The sequence below is a fragment of the Kogia breviceps genome, chromosome 12 (genome assembly GCF_026419965.1).
Source record: "Kogia breviceps isolate mKogBre1 chromosome 12, mKogBre1 haplotype 1, whole genome shotgun sequence".
NCBI lineage: Eukaryota > Metazoa > Chordata > Mammalia > Artiodactyla > Physeteridae > Kogia > Kogia breviceps.
Genome location: NC_081321.1, coordinates 72,460,666 through 72,483,431, shown reverse-complemented (window position 1 = coordinate 72,483,431; position 22,766 = coordinate 72,460,666). Strand labels below are relative to the sequence as shown.

Sequence of the window (22,766 nt, the reverse complement as noted above, 5' to 3'; positions counted from 1 at the left end):
AGTTTTGAAGAGACACTTTGTATGTTAGTCAGTTAAGGTCTTTCCTACTAACTATGAATTTTATTAATCTTTCCAAAGAAGAAATTTTGTCTTCTTAAATTCTGTTTGTATTTCATTGATTTCTAATCTTATCTTTATTATTTCCCTACTTCTACTTTGGGTTTAATTTGCTCAATTTGTTCTAACTTCTTAAGCTCTTAAGGTAGAAAAAGTAGATCATTGACTCTAAACCATTCCTCTTTTCTAATATAAGCACTTAAAGGTATAAATTTCATTAAAAGCAGCTTTAGCTATTCTGATATGTTGTGTTTCCATTATCATACCTTTAAAATCCTTCTTTTAATTCTCCTTGTGATTTCTTCTTTGATTCATGGGTAATATAAAAGTGGGTTGTTGTCTAAAAATATGTGTTTTTTCTAGATATCTTATTATTAACTCCACTGTTGTCAGACAACATACACTGTAATCTTTTGAAATTTATTGAGACATTTTATGAGTATTATTCAAGTTTTGGGTGTAGCATTCTCAAATTTAATCCAAGTAGTTGATAGTGTTGTTTAGATCTTCTATATCCTTATTAAGTTTTTTGTCTAATTTTTTATTACCTACTGAGAGGGGGACATTAAAAATCTTTCCTTTTGGTTATGTATTTGGTTATTTCTCCTTTTGGTTCTGAGTCTTTTGCTTCATCTGTTTTGCAGCTCTACTATTAGGTGCTTATACATTTATTATTGTTATGTCTTCCCTGATTAATTGACCTTTATATCTTACTGCAATATCCCATATTAACTCTGGTAGAGCTCTTGTCTTGAAGTGGATTTTGTCTGACATTAGTAGAGCCAGCCTTTCTTCTGCTTACTGTTTTCATGTATATCGGTTTTCTTCCTTTCATTTTCAACATATTGCCTTTATTTTAAAAGTACATCTCATGTAGACAGGATATAGTTGGGTCTTGCTATTTTATCTAGTACTTTACTTTTAATTACAGTGTTTCATATGTTTGTATTTAATACTGTTATTGGTATGGTTGGATGTGGGTCTACCATTTTGTTATTGGCCCCATTTGTTTATTGATACTCTGTTCCTCCCTTACAGACCACTTTTGTTTGTGGTGTTTTTTTTTGTTTTTTTTTTAGTGTTCTATTTTAATTACTCTGTTGGCTTTTCAACAGCACCTCTTGACGTAATTTTGTGGTTGCTTTAGGAATTACCACATACATCTTCACTTGAACATTCTCCTTAGAGTTAATGTTGTAGCACATCCAGAAACAATATAAGAACTTTGAAGCAGGATAGTTCCACTTGCCCACAACCATCTTTTGTGCTGTGTTGACATATATATCTACATAGGTTATAAGCCCCACAATGCAGTCTTAAAATTATTGCTTTAAACCATCATATGTCTTTTAAAGAAAGTAAGAGAAGGGAAAAAATTTTTTATATTTACCCATATATTTATTATTTCTTGTTACTCCTCATTCCCTCTTGTAAATCCAAATTTCTGTCTAGTATTAATTCCTTTCTGACTGAAGAACTTCCTTTAGCATTTCCTGTAGTGCAGATCTGTTGCCACCAAAACAATTTTTTTTTTCTTTTAATTGAAAAATGTCTTTGTCTTCAGTATTGCAGGTACTTTTTACTAGATATGGAATTCTGGGTTAAAAGATTTTTTTTTTCTGAGTCCTTTAAAGATGTCACTCCGTTGTCTTCGTGCTTCTGTTGTTTCTGACAAAAAGGCAGGCAGCATTTGTATGATGTTTTTCCTTGTATGTACTGGATCATTTTTCCCCTCTGCCTTTCAAAATTTTCTTCTGTTTAGGAGTTTAAAAAAGACGCACCTAGTAGTGGTTTTCTTGTTGTTTTTCAGGCTTCTTGGATACGTAAGTTTATTTTCCTCAAATTTGGGGGAAATTTGGCCATAATTTTTCCAAACATTTTTTCCTTCATTCTCAGCTCCTTTTGAGAGGAATCACACACATGTATAATTACACATATACCAATCCCACATATGTTAGGCAATTTGGTAATATCAGTCTCACAGATCATGGAGGTTTTGTTCATTTTTTTTTTTTTCCAACCTCTTCTCTCTAGTCTTCAAAGTGAATAATTTCAACCTATCTGTTTTCAAGTTCCCCGGCTTTTCTGGCATCTCTAATCTGCTAAAGTTTTCTTCCAGTAAATTTTCATTTGCCATTAAATTTTTTTTATTAAGACTTTATTGTTTTAGAGCAGTTTAAGGTTCACAGCAAAACTGAGGGGAAGGTGCAGAGATTTCCTTACATACCCCTACCACCACATACCCATAGCCTCCCCCATTATCAACATCCTCCACTAGAATGGTCCAGTTGTTACAGTTGATGAATCTACATGGACACGTCATAATCACCCAAAGTCCATAGTTTACATAGGGTTCACTCTTGGTGGTATAGAGTCTGCAGGTTTGATTCCAGTGTATCTTTTCATTTCTAAGTTTGTACTTTGTATTCTAGAATTTCCATTCGATTCTTTTTATATTTTACATTTATCTGCTGAGATTTTTCATCTGCATATTCATTATAACAATATTTTCTTTTTTGGCCCTTGGATATAGTTATAACAGCTGCTTTAAAGTTCTTGTCTCCTAATTTCAACATGTAGGTCATCCCAGCTTGGTTTCTATTAACTGATTTTTTTTTCCCCCTGATTATGGGTCACATTTCCCTTTAGATGGCTAGTAATTTTTAAACATATGCTGGATATTATGGATATTATATTGTTGAATATCTGGATTTTGTAGCATTCCTTCAGAGACTTTTGAGTTTTTTTCTGGTAGGCAGTTCACTTCCTAGCAGATCAGCTTTATTTTCCTTCCCAGTCATGTTTTGAAGCTTTCTTAGAGGGAGGCAAGAGAGTAGCTTTATTTCTAAGGCATGGAGTTTCTGAGATGTTTCTTGAGTACCTGGAAAATCTCTCCATTCTTGCTTGTCAGAACTCCGTCTCTGAACTGACTGCTAGGGTCTCTGTTAAAGTCATAGCTTCCCGGGCATTGTTTATTGCCAGATTTTGTGAAGTCTTCCCCTGTGCATATATAGCTTATTAATCAACCAATGACTTAAGGAGACTCCTCCAGAGACTTCTACCGCTCCTGTTCGGCACAGCTCCTTTCCCACAAATAACCTTGCCTCACAAACTCCAGCTAGGGCAGCAACCCTGAACTTCATTCTCTGATTCCCTACCTCAGTGAGACTACTAAGCCTGAAGGTGCCTCCCAGCCAGAAAATCAGGACAATCGTGAGCCTTACCACGTGTGTTTTTTCCTCTCTCAGGGATTACACTCTTGGACTGCCTTTTGGCTGATGTCTGAAAATAGTTGCCTCATATAATTTGCTTAGTATAATAATTATTTAAGTTGGGAAGGCTAATCTGCTATAATCATGGTTGGAAGAAAAAGTCTTTTCTACTTTAAAAGACAAACTGAATATAAAACACCTATTTGGTCCTGTACCTCTGAGTTTATAGGTACTTTTTAAATTGCAACATGAATGACCAGTCTTCTTTTTTTCTTTAATCAGATTTTGGCCAGGTGTTGTCACTCATGAATGAATATGGCACTTAGATACCCATGCACAAGACTAGCTCTTATGTAGTGTACATTCTCATAGGAGAAACAGACACAAATAAAAATTGTCATAGTATTTTATAATATATATTATTTATATTATAATATGTGTAATAGAAGTATGTAAAAGCTTTTAGTTGTAGCATAAAGGAGGTAAGACTTTTTCGGGAGTAGGGTCAGGGAAATTTGAAGAAAGCATGCTAGTTTTCAGGGATAAGACAGACCCCAAATGTGGCCATGCTGGCCAGAGGACCAGTGCATATGAAGGAAGAATCCAGAGGTGTAAGTGCCCTCTCTGTAGCTTATAAGGGAAAATCATGGGATAATGTAAAAGTGTATAAGTTATCCAAAGGGAACTGTGTTTTCAAAGTTATAGTAATATCCTTGGTACCAAGCTAAAAGGATGTTTTTAAAATGATTGGGATTCTTACAGATAGTATATTTAAATGATAGGGAAGAAAATCCTTACTTTGGCATTAACTTACTCATCTTCTAGACAGGCTTGAGTCAGACTGCCTGGGTTTATATCCCAGCTCTAGACCTTGGCTAGCTATGTGACCTTGGGCAACTGTCTTAATCTCTCTGGACTCCTCAATCAAATGGAGGTTGATAATCTCTCCTTCACAGGTTTTCTGTGTTTTTTTTTTTTTTTTTTTGCGGTACGAGGTCCTCTCACTGTTGTGGCCTCTCCTGTTGCGGAGCACAGGCTCCGGACGCGCAGGCTCAGCGGCCGTGGCTCACGGGCCCAGCCGCTCAGCGGCACGTGGGATCCTCCCGGACCGGGGCACGAACCCGCGTCCCCTGCATCGGCAGGTGGACTCTCAACCACTGTGCCACCAGGGAAGCCCGTCTGTAAGTTTTAAATGAGTTAGCACAGGTATGCTTGGAGCCGTGCTTGATGTATAGTACATGTTCATCATTAATTATTAGAACAATGAGATCTAGCACCGAGGCTGGGTCAGTGGTGAGCTTTGAAGTGCCGGCAAGCCTGTGATGAGCTTTGAATCTGAATCAAGGGAGAATACTGAGTTGCATACTTTTTAAGGACCAAGGAGAGAGAGCCATGTTCATAGGTATGGTCCCCTTAAGCAGACTCACTCAACAAAGGAATTCAGAAAAACTGTAGCACAGTTTTTTGTGTTCTGTGTTTGTACAGATGTTTGATGTTATTAGTCCAACCACACAAATCAGTTCCCACAAATTTTGAACTGTGGACAGCTTTCATAATAATGAGATACAATTAACATGAAAACAACCCAGGAATTTGGGATTACTCAAATCCTGTCCAGATGAGCTCTGCCACCCCATACACTTTCTGGGGCCATCTTTTCATAAAAGAAAAGCTTTGGCCCTAATACCCTTCATATGGGCCTTGAGGCACATAATTCAGATCTCATTGATCCCTGGCTGATAGCAGCAGTAGTAAGTACTGGGAGTCATGCCCTGCAGGCGTAAGCAAGTCTTTTCTGATAATGTCAATGTTTCTCTCTCTGGAAGAGGAATGGCAGGATCACTGAAGAGAACCCAAGGCCTGGCTGTGAAGCCATTTGCATTAACAAGAGAAATAAGGAAAGCGAGGAGACACCTCTGTGGAAGGGAAGCTCAGTTCCTGTGGTTCTGACCCCCGCTCTTCTCCCTCCCTTTCTCCTGCTGGAGGACTGCTGCTGCGTGTTGGTCAGATTCCAGAACTTTGTTCGGGGCCACAGTCCTATAGGGGTGGAAGTTTAAAGTGGTTGAAAAGTCACAGTGCTCTGGTAGAGGGAGGTGAGCTTCCTTTAACCTCTAAAGAAACACCTCCATCAGGGTCTGCCTTCCTACCTGAGAAGGATTTTGAGTGGGGAGTTCCAGAACGCCTCACTCTGTAGTAACCCCCTTCTACTTATTGCTGGTGGCTGTGGTCTTTCCTCTGCTCTGATCGATGCAGTTCAAGATTTGGCTTCTGGATAGAACAAGAAGAGCAGGCTTTTAGCTGCCTTGATTCTGGGGCATCTGGCTGCCCAAACATAGGTAATGGAGGAGCTCTCCATTGCACCATCTTAGCTCATTAGTTTTCCATTGGAGCTGGGACAAAATATTAACAGGTTTCTTTGTTCTCTCTGTATATGTCTGTGTGTGTCACCTGGCCAAATCATAATCACATGCCAGCAATCCCAATAGACAGTGTGGGCCACAGTGGGTTGGCCATCAAGGAGAATTCAAACGTGTCACTGGAATATAAACACAAACAGCCAAATTATTTACAGATAATGATATAATAAGCATTTCTAAAATGGTCGGAATTGCGTGTTAACTCCAAATCCATTTCCTCATAGAAAACACCTTTATAAATGGTAGTAAAATCCCTGACAAGTACACATAATCTTATATAACCCTTAAAATAGCTATATTATTGGAATAACAGTATTACTTCAGTTATACCAAATCCCATTTTATAACTAAGGCTTAATTTGGTGATAGAATTCATGTTGAGCTTTAATTTAAGATGCCTAAAACATATTTCCCATGGGGCTATAGGATGTGAGGTGGGCCAAAAGATCTGTCAGTCTAGTCTTAAGGAAGTGATTCATGGTTACGTGAATGGAATTCCACTTTACCCAATGTCCCTTAGTATAAGGGACACCCATGACTCACTACATCCCCCCCCATTCCCCACCCCAGCACACACACACACACACACACAAACTTACTGTTTTGAGAGCCTCTTTGGAAACATAAGAATCATAGAATTAATGAATTTCCTGTACCAAGTTTACCAATGGTAGGGAAATGGGCAATTCCTGTTCTCACTATAATAGATAACATTTGTTTCTTGCCTCTTCGGTTAAATCTATGAGTTTATTTTTCCATCTTAAATACTGATACACATACAGTGGTTTGGTTCTTTTATATTATGTACGTTAGGTACTTTATATGTTAAATAGGTGACTATAGGCTGACACAGTACCCAAGTATCATTGCAAAATATCATAGCCCCAAACAGTCACTTTCCCTTGGATTGGTTCACATTTTGACCATACAATTGTTGAAAGTGTACAATTTCTAACTGTATTACATCTTCAAAAGAAAACTGAAAGTTTAACTCTTATAAGTTGACACATATGTGTCAATGTTTTCAAACAACTAAGCTGTTCCTTGTAAGAAGATAGACAGACAAATCTGTCAAAATGGTTAGTTTTGTGTTGGGAACAAGAGACGCTTGGGGGAGATGTGTTGTTTAATTCCTGAATCATATTCTGCTTCTCATGGAAGAGCAAAGCAGGGTGAAGGGAGATGTCCCAAGTTAAATTCATGTGTGTGTCTTCTCTCTCACTAAATTACATATTTAGAGTCAGCTTAAGGAGACACTGATACTTCCAGCCATTCTTTCATGTTCAGTAGTCTCAGACTTTCAAACACAGAAAGCCTGAAAATTCAAACCTTTACTCCATAGTACAGTTCTGGGCCCTACCTGGCATCCAATAAATGTCAGCTGAAGATGTGATGAGGAGACACCATAATTCTAAACTTGAGGTCCCTGGGCTTCCCTGGTGGTGCAGTGGTTGAGAGTCCGCCTGCCGATGCAGGGGACACGGGTTTGTGCCCCGGTCCGGGAGGACCCCACGTGCCGCGGAGCGGCTAGGCCCATGAGCCATGGCCGCTGAGCCTGCGTGTCCGGAGCCTGTGCTCCACAATGGGAGAGGCCACGACAGTGCGAGGCCCAAGCAATGCAAAAAAAAAATTAAAAAAAATAAACTTTAGGTCCCTAAAAGTACTCTAACCACAATGTACAGGTATTAACTTAATATTTGAGGCAGGCCAAACATAGCTTGATGCATGCATCTAGACCTTGATCCGGGTTGCAAAATGTCTTCTTTAAAATTTCTTGGCAAGATGCGAAGTGTGAGAAAGTGAGAAGATATTAGAAGATAAAGGCATGGAAGATGGATTTGCTTGATGATATAAATCATTTGCAGGTATATGTCATCTGTGTTCCACATGGGTCTGCATTAACCAAGTCAAATAGCCCTCTGTCTGTGGGATTTCTTTCTTTTTTCAACTTGTATCTTTTGGAGACTACATGGACTTGTATTGCAAGCAGGAAAATCAGCGTTTTAAATATTTTAAACAGATCAAGAGTACATTTCAGAAACAGTTGGGAACAACCACAGGAGAAGAGCAAAACCTCTGGTATGGATATACTGTGTTCACCACTGTACTGTTTAAATTACAGGGAAGGCCTCAAATCCCATTGAAGACTCCAACCTACAATGGGCAGCTGTAGCATTGCCAGCATTCTTTTCTCTTGTAATTGGGTTTGCTTTTGGAGCCTTATACTGGAAGGTAAGTGTTGTTATTCTTATTTTTTTTCCCCTTGATCACAAAATTTCTGAACTTTACATATTTATTTGTTCATACTATATTACATCAACGATTAGCTAACAAACTGCCCTTTTCTAAGAAAGGATCCTACCAAGAAAACAGTAAGATGGGATATGATTTAATTCATAACCTCTACAGATCGTGCATCTTAGAAAGGTTCCCCCGTTCCTCATTATGCTTTGAAGACCACCCCTCTAGCTGAGAATGCATACATAAGAAAATGCAAACTGGTTTTATTAGCCTGAACTAAATATAAAAAGGAAGAAATATGCTGAAAAATCATATGATGATTTGATTAAAACCAGCTAGAAATGCCATTTGTATGATCTATTTTATATTTCTGCTCTTTTCTTCTCTCTGTCTTGAAGCCTGTCTAAAATTTTTAAATGTGCTAAATGACTGCAACTCAGCTCTTTGAAATGTCTTTTTAATTTGATTACTATTTAAATCTTTCAGTTTATTATTCTTTCATCTCCAGCATCCTAAAAATGCTGAGTTGATAAAACGGTGCATTTTTCATAATTTCTTATTGCAAAAGTATTTTTATATGCTGCATGCTGATGAAAACATAGAAGTGGAGACTTTACCTCTTAAATAGTACATGATATATTGATATTTTTACAGTATATGTATATATCACTGTTCTCTTCCCAGAAGAAACAACCAAATCTTACAAGGGCAGTTGAAAATATACAGATTAATGAAGAGGATAATGAGATAAGGTATTTTGTTTTACTAAATGCATGCATAAGTAAGCTTGACCTTGCCACTTCACATACGGTGCATGTGCTCATAACATGGGGTTTTTTTGGCTTTTTTGTTTGTTTTTTTGTGGTACACGGGCCTCTCACCGTTGCGGCCTCTCCCGTTGCGGAGCACAGGCTCCGGACGCGCAGGCTCAGCGGCCATGGCTCACGGGCCCAGCCGCTCCGCGGCATGTGGGATCCTCCCGGACCGGGGCACGAACCCGTGTCCCCCTGCATCGGCAGGCAGACTCTCAACCACTGTGCCACCAGGGAAGCCCTCATAACATCTTTAAGAAGTGTTTCACCCTCATGATGGCAGCTCCCAACTGATGTCTTCCAAGTTTTATCCACATTTCTGATCTCTCATTGTCTCTTCACTCTTACATCTCCATTTCCTTGGGAAATACCTTCACATAATTGTCTTCATAACCCTTCTTACGGTATCATCTCTGCTCTCTTTATTTCTATAAACAGCAGAACCTTGCTCACATTCCTGGTCATGGAGCACAGGAGGCACGTTTGCTTATTCTCCTCTTTTCCACACTATAGCCAAGACATGCTTAGCTCTTTTTATTATGTCTTGACTGAGTTGCTACCACAGAAACTTTCTTTTCCTCGGCCTTTCTAAACTCCACCTTTGTCTCATTCTTCTGTAAACCCCATTCTTAATATCACTTCCTAGTCAAGATACTTTCAGTGATTTTTCTCTTGCATACTTCATATAGTTGACCTCACTCTGGCTTCCAGAGCCCTTAATTTTTCTCAGCCTACTCAGTATTTTCCTCAAAGCCAAATACAAAAATTGTTTTGTGAGACCTTGCCACTTATGGTAGCTGACACTGATCACTTTTTTTTTTTTTTTTTTTTTTTTTGTGGTACGCGGGCCTCTCACCGTCGCGGCCTCTCCCATTGCGGAGCACAGGCTCCGGACGCGCAGGCCCAGCGGCCATGGCCCATGGGCCCAGCCGCTCCGCGGCACGTGGGATCCTCCCGGACCGGGGCACGAACCCGTGGCCCCTGCATCGGCAGGCGGATTCCCAACCACTGCACCACCAGGGAAGCCCGCTGATCACTTTTTTACCCTATCCCATACTGCTCCAGGACCAACGCTTTGATTTTACATTCAGTTATAGTTTTCATTTGGCATGTTATTTTCTCTTATATCATGCTGCATGTGTACATATTCACAAATTAAGTGCATATAAGCATTTTCCGTATGTGTATCTGCATGTGCGTAGAGAATTTTTTAACTACTTGGGGAGACCATGTGGAAGCAGATGAAGTCTTTCCTCTTCCCTATAGTAATATTATGAAGGTAAGCTTCCCACTCAATTTTGCAATCTTTTGCTACTATATTTGCAGAAAAATAAAAACTGCCCTTTATAATGCCCAGATCATGGTTACTTCAGAATCTCTGTCTAAATGCAAATAAGCATGTTTCTTATTCTTTTTCAGTATGTTGCAAGAAAAAGAGAGAGAGTTTCAAGAAGTGTAATTGTGGCTTGTATCAACACTGTTACTTTCGTACATTGGTAAGTTTTAAGAATTCAAGCTAAAAGATATAACAAGAACTATACAGCATCCTAGACACCAAAATGTATTAAGTCTTCTATCAAGCTGGGGTCTGTATTTTAGCTGAAGCTGTTAAGTAATTGAATTGTGCATTCTCAAGTTTTGAAAGGCAAGCAGTATTATTCCAGTTTAGTGGATTCATCTTATATGGGAGATATACAAAGCATTAACACTTGAGTGTTTCCTCTTTTTTTTTTCTTTTTTGGCTGAGCCACTGGGACTTGGGGGGTCTTAGTTCCCCAACCAGGGGTTGAACCCGTGCCTTCAGTGAAAGCATGGAGTCCAAACCACTGGGCCACCAGAGAATTTCTGAGTGTTTCCTATTTTTGAGGTCAGAAAATAAATTAGACAAGGAGCAAAGTAGGACTAAAATAAAATACTATTAACAGAGGGAGAATAAATAAAATCAATTTCAATTAGGTGTGATTACTATAACATGACAGGAAAAGTATCTCGTTTGTTAAATGCTGAAACAAGCGAAAATCAAAAGCATTGCCCTGGTATTTTAAGGAAAAGGAGAAAAGGTCAAAATCCCATACAGTAGGAGAGGGAAATTGTCAAGGTAAAGTGCCACCTGCCACATGACTGGTAATACTTGTGCCTCATCACAGTTCAGAGCCCAGGACACACTGAATGTAAACCGGGGACACATAACCTGTTGTGATTGTGTGGGTCCGTGAAGGGCCTGGGGAGAAGGGAGACTAGGAAAACATGACCAGAGGGCGCTGACGTTTATAGCTTCTCTCCCCTCTCCTGTCTACTTTCTCAACTCCCAAGCTGCAGACGCGGTGCAGGGGGGCTCCCTGAATGACACTAACCTGATCCAACGTCATCCATGCTCTTCACATTTGTACTTCTGCCAACTCACTGTTAATTCTGTTCTGCTCATGAACCCCCATTTAGCACAGTGATGTATGAGTGTTCTTTCATCCTCCTAAATCTTCAGTTCTTCCCCTGCACTCCCTCGTGGTTAGAGGATCGTTTACTCGCCCGATTATTATAGACATGGTCTCTGGTGAGCTTCACCTTTTCCTTACAGGTCACTGTCCTTCCAGCTTTCCCTTCTGTCCCAGATTCAGAGATTTCTCTCTAGATGGAATCTTCCCCAGGGAAACTGGGCCACAGAGCCTCTTGTCTCCTCCAGGAACTCACTTTTATCAAACAGCATTTTTCAACAACCCAAAATAACATCATATAATAATAGTAATTATGTGGCATACGCCTCTAACACTTTAACCCTGTTATTACACGGACTTCATTTTTGCCTTGAATCATGCCCTTGATCACCACGTCTGGGGCACGAATAGCACCCTCTCTTTCTTCTCCTCCCATCCTAGCTCTCTCTAGGCTCATGTTTCCCGTCCAACACTGTTAAGGAATAAACCCTTCACTTGACCCTTTTTATTTTCAGGTGCAGTATTCCCCAAGCTGAAATCATTGTTATTCCAAAAAACATAGTTCTTTGACCTCCAATCCCAGTACAAACCTACTGTTTTTTCCCCATCTGCTGTTTCAGTTCCCTTAAGCCAGACAGCCACCAACGACACATTAAATGCTTAATTGAACCTTAACGGCTCAAGTAATGTTCTCTGTGGCTTGCTTTTGGATGGCATCACTGGGGTCCTGTTTTGGCACATAGGTGATGTGGTGTTTAATTGTGGCATTTGTCCTGTGACATTTGGGAAATGGATTATGATGGAAAAGCCCAGGGCACTTGTCTAGGAGAAAGAGAGATGACATTTTAAAGCAGCTGCAGTCAAGCAACTTACACATACTAGTCAGGGAACATACAAGAACAGGAACTGAGTCTGTCTGGTTCTTGCTATGTCTCCTCACAAGTACCTCACTTGTTGCCTAAGCATTGTAGGCGCTCAATAAATGTCTGTTGAAGTGACTGAGTGAATAAAAGTGGTAAGGAAGATAGCTCTGCTGAAGTAGCCTTTTTTTTTTAAGGTCCTTTTTGTTTTGCAAGAGGAATACATTCTAGAGACCTGCTATACAACATAATGCTTAGAGTTTAAAAAAAAGCTACACTGTGTATTTAAAACTGTGTTCAGAGGGTAGATCTTATGTTAAGTGTTCTTACTGCAATAAAATAAGATGTTTTAAAACAATCTTTTAAAAAGTGCAGTAAGGTTTATTTTTATCTTGTATGTGTATGTATGTGTTTAATTTGCTGATTTTGGTCAGTAGGACAGCAAAGTATGTACAGCAAGGGGGAATACAGTCATATGGGAAATGGCTAAATTATTTTTCTTAAAATCTGAAATATTACTCATATAATTAAATGAATGAAATTAGACAGGTTAAAGAAGCCCCAAATTGTTTAGAAATAAACTCATCACATATTGAGGAGCTGGTGTAAAATAGATGGCCTTACTCCCCACCATCTCTGCAAAGCTCTCTCAAGGCTCAGCTCAGAACCACCATCTCCAAAAGGTGACTTCCCAAATGAAAGTCATCTCTCTTTTATGGCCCTCTAATTATATTTTGTATTACATTTGATACAATATTAATATGGTATTAGTTACTGTTACTTACATAGACATTACTTACTCACAGGCACTTATGTAGACGTTTTGTGTCCTCTTCTAAACCATAAGCTCTTAGAAGACAGGATTGGTCTCTGAATTTCATTTTGGAATCCCATTAAACTATATAGTTTACACTTTGCACATGCAAGTGATGAATGTATCTGTTGAATAAATGAATGGAGAAATGGATGAATACCTCAGAGAACTGCAGTAACGTGAGAATAAAATTTATGGAGTAAAAACAAAAATAGACTGTGTAGGTAGACGTAAATAAGAATTCAAATACTGAGGGCAAGATAGATAGAAGGAAGAAAAGAGAAGCAGCTCATTATCATGAATCTGCAAACCCCGAAGTCAAAATATATATGTATCATTTGTAACCATTTACTGAGTACCCATTGTATAGAGAAAGCCTGTTCCTTGTACCAACAGAGGTTTGGTAAAACCTGCCAAGGAAATTTCAGTATATTTTGGGGAAAGAGATGTGGTGGAGGGAAAGGCTTGGGAGAACAGACTATGACATGGTAGGAGAGGAAATATGCCAAGAAATAAGAAGAACAGTAGTCAAAAGTACCAAGATAGAAATGAAATGTGGAGTTGTAATTATATATTTTAAAAATTGGATATAATTTGGATTATAGTCATTTTCTTGCTTAACAAAAAAAGGGGGAAATATAAGGAATGACTCAGGGTTGTGGCAAGGATTTCTCCCTGAAATAGAAGTTCACAAACTAAAACAAATTAAACCATGACAAATATTGGAACACTAGAATAGAAAACATATGGAATAGTTCTCCAACCTATAATTGGAAAATGAAGAGGAGGATTTGATATTTTAAATACAAGGAAGGAATGTAGATAATGAACCAGAAACAAAAGAAGTTGCCCCTAAGAGAAAATATACAAAAGCTGTGTTTATTTGACATCAACCGTGAAATTATCTCTGCAAAATGTTAAAAATGTACTTAGTCAACTAGCTGATGACAAGTATATGTATGTGATGTCCCAGAAGAATTTTTCATTTATTGGGTTACGTGTAGCACAGTTTAAAAGAAAGAGACAGAGTAGATCATAGCACAATTTTACTCTTCATTCTAACCACAAATGTGACACCAACAAGCTCTAGTACGTGCATTGTTGGATGCAAAGCTTAATATAACCTAGTTCTGTCCTCAAATTGCTTATGGCCTACAAAAGGAGATAAGACATATGCATAATAACCTATTTTAAAACAGAATAAAGGAGCTTTTGGTTAAAAAAAACAACAAAAGGAGCTGACAAAGAAATGCAATAAGGAGTCAAAGGCAAAGCCACTGCATATGGTTGTACAGGATGTGCCCTGAACATAGCTCTAGATAATGAATGGTACAGATGGCATCCCATAGAATTGTACCACCCATATACAATTGTCTTATTTAACAGGGGAGAGAAATCACTCGGAGAAAGGCTTTACTGTACGGGTGATGGTGGTGGCATTTGTATGGAACTGAATCTTGGACAATTGCTAAAATTTTACTGGCAATAGGGAAGGGGTAAATCCAGATACTGCAAATGGCATAAGTTAAATCAGGGAGCCGAAAGTACAGACTGTGTTCAAGAGTTTGTACAGCTGGACTCCAGTAGAAGTACACATAAAGGGTTAAAATGCTGAGAAAGGATGGGCATCAGTTTGAAACAGGGTCTGAATTCCAAGTACAGGGCTTACACTCTACTGAGTAATATAAGGAGTTGTTGGAGGGTTTAGAAGAGACGTCAGTAATACAGTCAAAGCAGCGGTTTAGTTAAGTAATCAGACATTGGTGTGGCCAGGTGGATGGGGGTGGTGACCTGGAGTCAAGGAGTCCACTTAGGAGGCCAATCAGAAGTGAGGCCAAACAGATGTGAGAGAATGACAACCTGAACTAGGGTCACAGACATGGAAATAGGAAAGCATAGGCCATTTTGGAGTCACTGCAGTAAAAGAATAAACAAGTCCTAGTTCCTGATGGGATGTGAGGCTTGACATCACAGGCAGTAATCAGGGATGATTTGGAGCCTATGGGACTAACCAGATGGCAGTGCCAATAGAAAAAAATGGGAGAAGGAGCCATTAGTAATTATTAACCAGTGGCCAAATATGCTTCACTGAAAATTCAGAGTACAGTAAGGGCTGGAAATAATAGATTGGGGTTTGGGAAGTCATCCACAAAGAATTTTAATTGACACCTTGGGAGAAGGACCGTGTATTCATGGAGAAGGCCCAGTTTGGTTGACGGTAAATAGCATGAATTTGTAGATACTGAGATGGTGGTGTTAGGGACTTATCCCAGCATGGTAAGTGTAGAAAGTAATTTCTTTCTTTTTTTTTTTTTAATTATTTTATTTATTTATTTTTGGCTGCGTTGGGTCTTCGTTGTGGTGCACGGGCTTCTCATTGCAGTGGCTTCTCTTGTTGCAGAGCACAGGCGCTAGGCACATGGGCTTCAGTAGTTGTGGCACGCAGGCTCAGTAGTTGTGGCACACAGGCTTAGTTGCTCCGCGGCATGTGGGGTCTTCCCAGACTAGGGCTTGAACCCATGTCTCCTGCATTGGCAGGCGGATTCTTAACCCCTGGGCCACCAGGGAAATCCCTAGAAAGTAATTCTTATTATAATTAGGCTGGTGGAGAGATTCATAAAAGAAACACAATCTGGAAATTTCCAGTAGATCTAAGACAGATGGGAGTCGATCCTAGAATTGGAATAGGGATGAGGGCAAGTTATGCTGGGACATTTATTGCACAGGACTCAATAATGGTTGGTTACCAATGGCCAGATCTTTGACTCTTTACCACATATTTGCTAAGAATTTCTAGAACTTTGAAGGTTTTGGTTTGGAGCTTGCTTTCTGTAGATACATTGTGATGCAGAGGATTAGAAGAGATTAGACTTGGGTCTAATCTGCACCTTAACTAGCTGTAGGTTCCTGGCTGAGTCAGTTGTCTTTTAACCCCTGATTCTTCAAATGTAATGAGGGGATAATAATACTCACCCTATTTATTTCATGAGGTTGTTGCCAGAATCCACGGTATTATTATAAAAATGGTAGTTTCGTTCTATGGGAAACCATTTGTTGGCTTTTAAATTTGTTTTCTTTGCTAAATGATCCAAAGACATAATTAAAATAGATTTCCCATCTTGCTTCTCTACGCTTACGTTTAGAGTTTCAAGTTATTTGTAGCTTTTTCAAAATACATATATATATTTTGCTTTTTTGTGATTTCCTTCTGCTTTTCTAACCAAGTTTTATTTTTAAAATATCTGCTAGGTAATTTGCATTTCTGAAATTTGCTCTTAATGCCTGTTAATTTTTCCTTCAGTATTTAATTCTGCTTTCCTAAATACAGGTTTTCTATGTAAATTAGAGTTCTCTGTTTGGTAAATTGTCATGTAATATGGTTTTTAGTATATTATTACATTTTATATATTTACATTTTCAATATATTACATTTAATGATTACATACGTTTTGTATATTACATTAGAGTAATATACATTTAGCATATTACTGGAAAAAAACACTGTACTTCTTACTCTCATACTATAAAGTTTTATATATAGCCTATATAATGATCTCAAACATTTTAAAACCAGTGATCTCTGGTTCTGGGATTGATAAATAAGGACAAAATAGGAAAAGAGTAGGGAAGAAACTAAATGCAAAATACACATTTATTTAGGGGTTGTGATTGAAGATAGCATGCAAATGCTGCCTATAATTAAAAAAAAAAAAAGATAAGGAAGTACAAATACTTCACTTGAAAGTTTAAAAATCTGAAAGCTGAGTCCAAAGCTCAGTGGTTTAACACCAGCACTGAAAAGCTAAAACAGAGTCTGGCTTTCATGCTTCAGCAAGTACAGTAAGCTGTGCTGAGGCCAAATGAACTTCCCCAGAGGCTTTGTCAGGATGTGGTGCCAGGATTTCTTTCTTTTTTTGGCTGACAGTACTGAAGGAGATCTTACTGCTGCTATTTCCTCAGTTGGGGGAAGTGACTGCTAGAACCTGGCTAGGCAGTCAAGATACTGGCACTGATCTGTGGCTAGGAGGCTGTCATTTGTGGGTGGCCTCTGATCAGCTTCTCCACCTGTCCCAGATATCTCTTTCATGCCACTCCATCAATCTCCACTTCTCCACTCTGAACACTGCCGTTGTTCTTCAGACCCTCTCCCCTCACCACCTGTTTACAACCTCTTCTTTCACAGCCTTGTTAGAGAAATTCAAGGCTACATAGATTGATAACCCTCTTATCCGAAATGGAGATAATCAAAGCGTTGCTTGGGGGTATGAAAGCCACAGGGTATTCATTCATCCACTCTATGTTCAAGAAATATTTATTGAGTACAAGTGGCCCCCTCCAGCGCTATGCAAAAGTAGAGCATTCCGGGCTTCCCTGGTGGCGCAGTGGTTGAGAATCCGCCTGCCGTTGCAGGGGACTCGGGTTCGTGCCCCGGTCCGGGAAGATCCCACATGCTGCGGAGCGGCTGAGCCCGTGAGCCATGGCCGCTGAGCCTGTGCGTCCAGAGCCTGTGCTCCGCAACGGGAGAGGCTACAACAGTGAGAGGCCCGCGTACCACACACACACACACAAAGTAGAGCATTCCAATGAAACCCTGTCTTAAACCAAAATGGCTTAAAGCAAAGAAGCAATCACCTTAGGATAGATACATCTTGCTAATGGGATGCATAAAATAAATCGATGTGGAGCACAGATGCTCATAGACACAATTCAAAGATATGGTGGCTTTACGCTGAGATGCTAAGTGTAGTTCCGGGGAAGGAATTTGGCGGTGCCACTCTCCCTGCTAGCGGTGCACGCTGCCACTGCAGGCTCACTGCAGAACAAACCCTGAATGTGACGGTCTCTTTTTGCCTTTTTGCATAAAAGCAAAAATCCTCTTTGGATTTCTTTCGTTTGTCGAAAACAGGTACTAAAGTAGGTCTTTTGTAAAAGCAAAGTGGTATAAAGGGAACTTTGAAAAGCAGGGGACACCCGTATCTATTTTGTACCGGGCACTGCTCTAGGTGCTGGAGTACAGCGGTGAAAAAGATAAACAAAAGCTCTATGTTCCTCATGGGGCTTACATTCTAATGGGAAGAGACACTCAGTGAACAGTAAGATCATTTCAGATTATGCAAAATGTTACTAGGGAGATCAGCAAGTGACTGATCCCTGCATCTAGGAAACATTTGTCAAGTTATTTCAGGCTGTGTACGTGAAGCATACACTGTAAATCTATTACTCATTCTGTCGTCATATGAATTCAGCTACTGAGAATGAAAAGAAGGCAGAAAGCAGATATGCTATAATCTCTCTTTTTCCTTCTCTTCTCTAGGCGGGTAACAGTTCATGTTTGCTTCATAAATGAAGCAGCTTTAAACAAATTCCTATTCTGTCTGGAGTGACAGACCGCATCTTTATCTGTTCTTGCTACCCATGACTATGTGGGTGATTCAGAAATTGGAACAAAGTGTTTTGCTATGAAACTGGCATAATCACCTGTAAAGAAGACCTTGCACGGAGCAGGACTCTATTTTAAGGACCTGGGGGATGTGTGGTCTCAATTAGAACTTGCAGCTGATGTTGGGAGAGAAAGCACGTGTCCCAGACTGCACATACCATTTTGCATGCCTCCAGAAACGTCTAATTGTTGAAAAACCACATAGCTTTATTTTACAGTTACAACCTGCAGTTCATAGTTATCTTGGTCTCTGCAAGTAGATTTCAGCCTGGATAGTGAGGGTCGTCATTTTTTATCAAAGGGATCTAGAAAAATTTCAAAAAACAAAAACTCAATAGCATCAGCCACTGTTCATTTAGAAAGCAGTGGGAAAAGAGGGTGGGAGTAAGAGCAGGTCAGCCTTATAGGGGCTGATCAATGACTGATATGGGTCTGAGCTTGGTCTCTTTCTGACACAGTGTGCTCACCCGTATCCCACTAGACAAATGGACATGGTTGTCTGACTTCAGTCATGCAGGGGAGCCAGTACTGAATTACAACAGTGATGCCTTTGCAGAGGAGAGACTCCGAAAGAGTCATCACACGAAGAAGCTGTGGACACTGACCAACAGAACAGTCTGCCGGGGAGGGCATCTGGCACCCCTGGTGAAGTCAGCCTTTGCCCTTGACCACTATGGCGTGTACAAATTGTGCTTGCAAATTATATTACAAAATGTTTATATTCTAAAACTATTACAGAGTTATGTAAAGGGACTTAGGAGAAATCACTGAATGTATGGAGGCCGCATTTTCAATTTCTGCTGTGGGAGAGAGTAAATATAAATTATGATATTTAGTGTCTATAGTTAGATAACCACACTCACATGCTAATATGGGTGTTGAAAACTAGGTGACTTGGCTTTTACAAGAATGCAGGGGATCAGGAAACTAGTTATTTATAGTATAATCACCATTATCTGTTTAAAGGATCCATTTATTTAAAATCAGGCACTCTGTATTCATTAAGGTTTATGAATTAAAAATAAAAAGAAAGCTTTATGTAGTTACGCATGTCAGTTTGCTATTAAAATATGCGATAGCGTTTTTGTCATATTGAGTGAACTTGGCAGGAATTCCCAAGATGGACATTGCATTTTTAAACCAGAACTTGTAAGACATTAAGTGAATTTCCCTTGCCAATTTTTTTTTATTTCAAAGGAACGTCTGACTAAGGTCAAAGAATGATTTCTTTTGATGAAGATTCTTTTAATATACCACAAATGTACACATAAAGGAATCCAAAGCTTTCCATTCTAACTTGATCCTTGTGATAACATCATTGCCATGTCTATCACCGTCACATGACTTTTCAATGCAGTGACAGAGAAGGGCATGAAAAACTGCTATCTTTCCTTTGTTTTCAAAAGTCCAAGAATTTCTAGTAGAGTTGGATTTTCGCTTATGTTCAAAGCTAATTCAAATACAACTCTAGTAAGTGGCCTTTGCTCTTTTTTATACCAAAGAGCTCAGATAATTTCTACGATCCCTTCTCTAAAGTGCTGTGGTTCCTCAAACACTAGTCATGTCTCTAAGATACAACCCACATGCTTTGGGAAGCTGCATTAATTTATTCAGTCCCTCAAATATCCCATGATACAACCCATTATATATAATAAAACCAGAGATCAATTTAATGGCTGAAAGGACCTGTCTCAGTGTGTGATATTGATTGTTTTGAAGAAAATAGACATAGATTAACATGAGTATGTGTGTAGGTCATGTGTTGATTGAGAAGATTGATACTTCTCAATCTAATAGTTTGTTTCAGCAATGGTTTCAGTTTTTGTAAGTATGTAAAAATGCTGCTTAATGAGCTTTAGAGTATAATAGATGTACTTTTGTTCTCAAAGCTGGTAGCTGGGTTTTAACACACAAGGACATGGTCCTAATCGATAGAGTTAAATAAACAAATTCAGCAAGTTATTAAATCTGGCATGGTAGGCGAGGGGAGATGTATTCTGCCTAATTAAATGTATTGGTTCATTGAGAGTTGTGTGGATTACCAATTTTTACAACACTAAAATTCAGTAAAATACGCGAACAATAGAAAAATGCTGAACATTACTTTGGTTGGTAGTTGCTTGGGAATGAACTGTCATATCTACTTGGAGATTAAAAAATATATATACATATATGTCTTTATTTTATCCAATGTGTTCTGAACATCCTTTATAAATCATGGAAAACTCACAACTGACATCTTAAACTGTGAAATCACCTTTTAAATTGGTGCCACGTATCTGATAGTTCTCTTTTGTAATGTTTCAAAATTGTCTTTTAAAGTAGTTTCAGAAGTCTGCAGATTCTAAATTATACGTTAGTGTAAAGTATAATTAAGCTTTGTACCTCTGTGGTAGAACCCAAATCTATAGAGAAACTGGCATTGATAAACGGTGCCTGCCCTGTGATATCAAAGCGTTGCTTGATTTTGTATCATAATCTGATGTGCTTACCACACAGCCACTTTCTAATGAGTCAGAAACAAGTTATTTTTTTCAATACTTTAACAGAACAAGTACCCTATTCTCTTTGAAAAGGATTAACTGTGAAAAATGACGATGTATGATAAAGTATGTTCACAATGAAATATCTGCTTTTAGTAAGAATTAAAGTACTTTGGAGAAACTTTGTGGCATATTTTGGTATTCTAATTCAAATGAAGTTTTAAATTAATAGAAAAATCCATTCAGAATTCATGGATATTTCTTAATGTTTTTCTGAAGCTAGGTTCTGGTTTCAAAATGTAATTCCAGTATGGGGCTTTTAGCCATTCCCTACCTATTCTAATTTAACTAAGAAATATATTTTTCAAGAAGGCAGTTTGACATAGTGGGATGGATGTTAGGAAAAATTGTCAGGAGCTTCCACTGTGCCATTAACAGGTATTGGTAAATCACTGCCCTTCTTTGGCTCTCAATTTTTATTTATCTATATGGTGAAGTCAGGTCAGACCACAGGTATGAGAGAAACCTATTGATATGTGACTGACAAAGATGATAAAATAGAGCTGAAACTATCACATATAAAATATCCAACTCTGATCTCTGTGAATAAGCAATCTGAACATAAAAAGCTATGGCTGTTCTTGTTTGTAATGTAAATAGGGTCCGTTCGTAAAAGTGAAAATCAGTCTCCTGTAGGGTGAGTCGGATAAACACTTACACAAGAGATGGCTTTTTCCTTTGCTTAAATAAACATTTTTGGATCACCTCTGAAGACTGAAAACCAAGAGTACATTTTACCCAAGAAAGGATGAGATGTGTGTAACATTTGGAAGTGTACCAAATTAAGCATTTAAATGCTCTCACTTTCTTAAAAGCTAAGAGCAGAAAATGTAATATGCTCATAAAGTTTTTAAGTGCAAAAAGATACTTTAGAATCCATTTGGAGATGGGTAAAACATAAATTATATTTCAGAATTGGAAAGTGGGATAAGAATTTTAAAGAAAGCCAGCTTGTTTTGAAACAGTATTATTCTGAAATTGGCGTTAAAATATAAACATTCAGATTGAAATTCCAACCAGTTTATTTGTGGTGTTTGATCCCACAGTTTATGGTGTTGCTGGAAATACCTTTGTTTGTAAAGATAAAATAATGGTACTTTCATTTCCTAACAAGAGACTTTTTTAGAAATAATCCATATTAAAATGGATATTCTTGATCCTAAAATGTTTCCTAAGCATTGTACATGTATTTATAACCGCCATCTCCAATTCATCTGTTGTTTTTTAAAATAAAATTGTTTAAACTAAAAAACATAGTATTTTCAGTTACTTGATTTCTGAGCTATGACTCACTAAATAAAAATTTCCAATCAAAATACCCTATTCTCCTATATTCTAAGGATTAATGTGTGATTATAGTGTCCACTTGCCACTATTTTTTAAATCAATGGACTTAAAGTATTCAGAATTTAGATGGATGCACAGATGTATTGCTAGTTCAGTCATAGATTGGAGTTTGCATATTGTAATGTAAATGTATGTCAACATTATTCTATAGTTTTATTATGACTGAAGTTAAATAAAAAAGGTTGTAAAATGTGATGTGTATGTGTATGTACTGTATGTGTACTTTTTAAAATAGGTTTATGTCCTGACCCTTTTTTATACAGGTTTGAATTTGAAATTACATTATATATACACATACTTTATTGTTCTAAATAAAGAATTTTATGCACTCAAATTTGCCCTGTCATTATCTTAAAGTTATCACACATGTTCATAACATGGTTGAGCATTTAAGCTAAACTCAAATTTTTCTATAGAAACATTATCATTAATCTAGATTTTGTTGTAATATGCACAAAAGGAGATAAATCATTTTATTCCAATAAATATGTATTGGTTAAGTAATCAAGGAAGATAGGTAAAGTAATCAAAGAAGGTAAAGTTGAATTAATACATTGTTGAATCTCAAGGGGTTTCTAACTTAGTTGGGGA

General features: G+C 38.3%; 1 protein-coding gene across 9 annotated transcripts in view; it reads left to right on the top strand.

Moving 5' to 3' along the window:
* KITLG (KIT ligand) overlaps nt 1-22,370 on the top strand; it is an 89,503-nt gene extending 67,133 nt beyond the window's left edge. For 3 of the 9 annotated variants that reach the window (XM_059080103.2, XM_059080105.2, XM_059080104.2), the window contains 4 exons: nt 7,809-7,918; nt 8,612-8,679; nt 10,159-10,235; nt 18,160-22,370. In XM_059080103.2, the coding sequence (XP_058936086.1) occupies nt 7,809-7,918; nt 8,612-8,679; nt 10,159-10,198 (218 nt within the window). In that variant the 3' untranslated portion in view covers nt 10,199-10,235; nt 18,160-22,370. The remainder of the gene's footprint in view (nt 1-7,808; nt 7,919-8,611; nt 8,680-10,158; nt 10,236-18,159) is intronic. The other 6 variants (XM_067009844.1, XM_067009841.1, XM_067009846.1 and 3 more) reach the window with 4 other exon arrangements.
* The last annotated feature ends 396 nt before the right edge of the window (nt 22,371-22,766 follow it).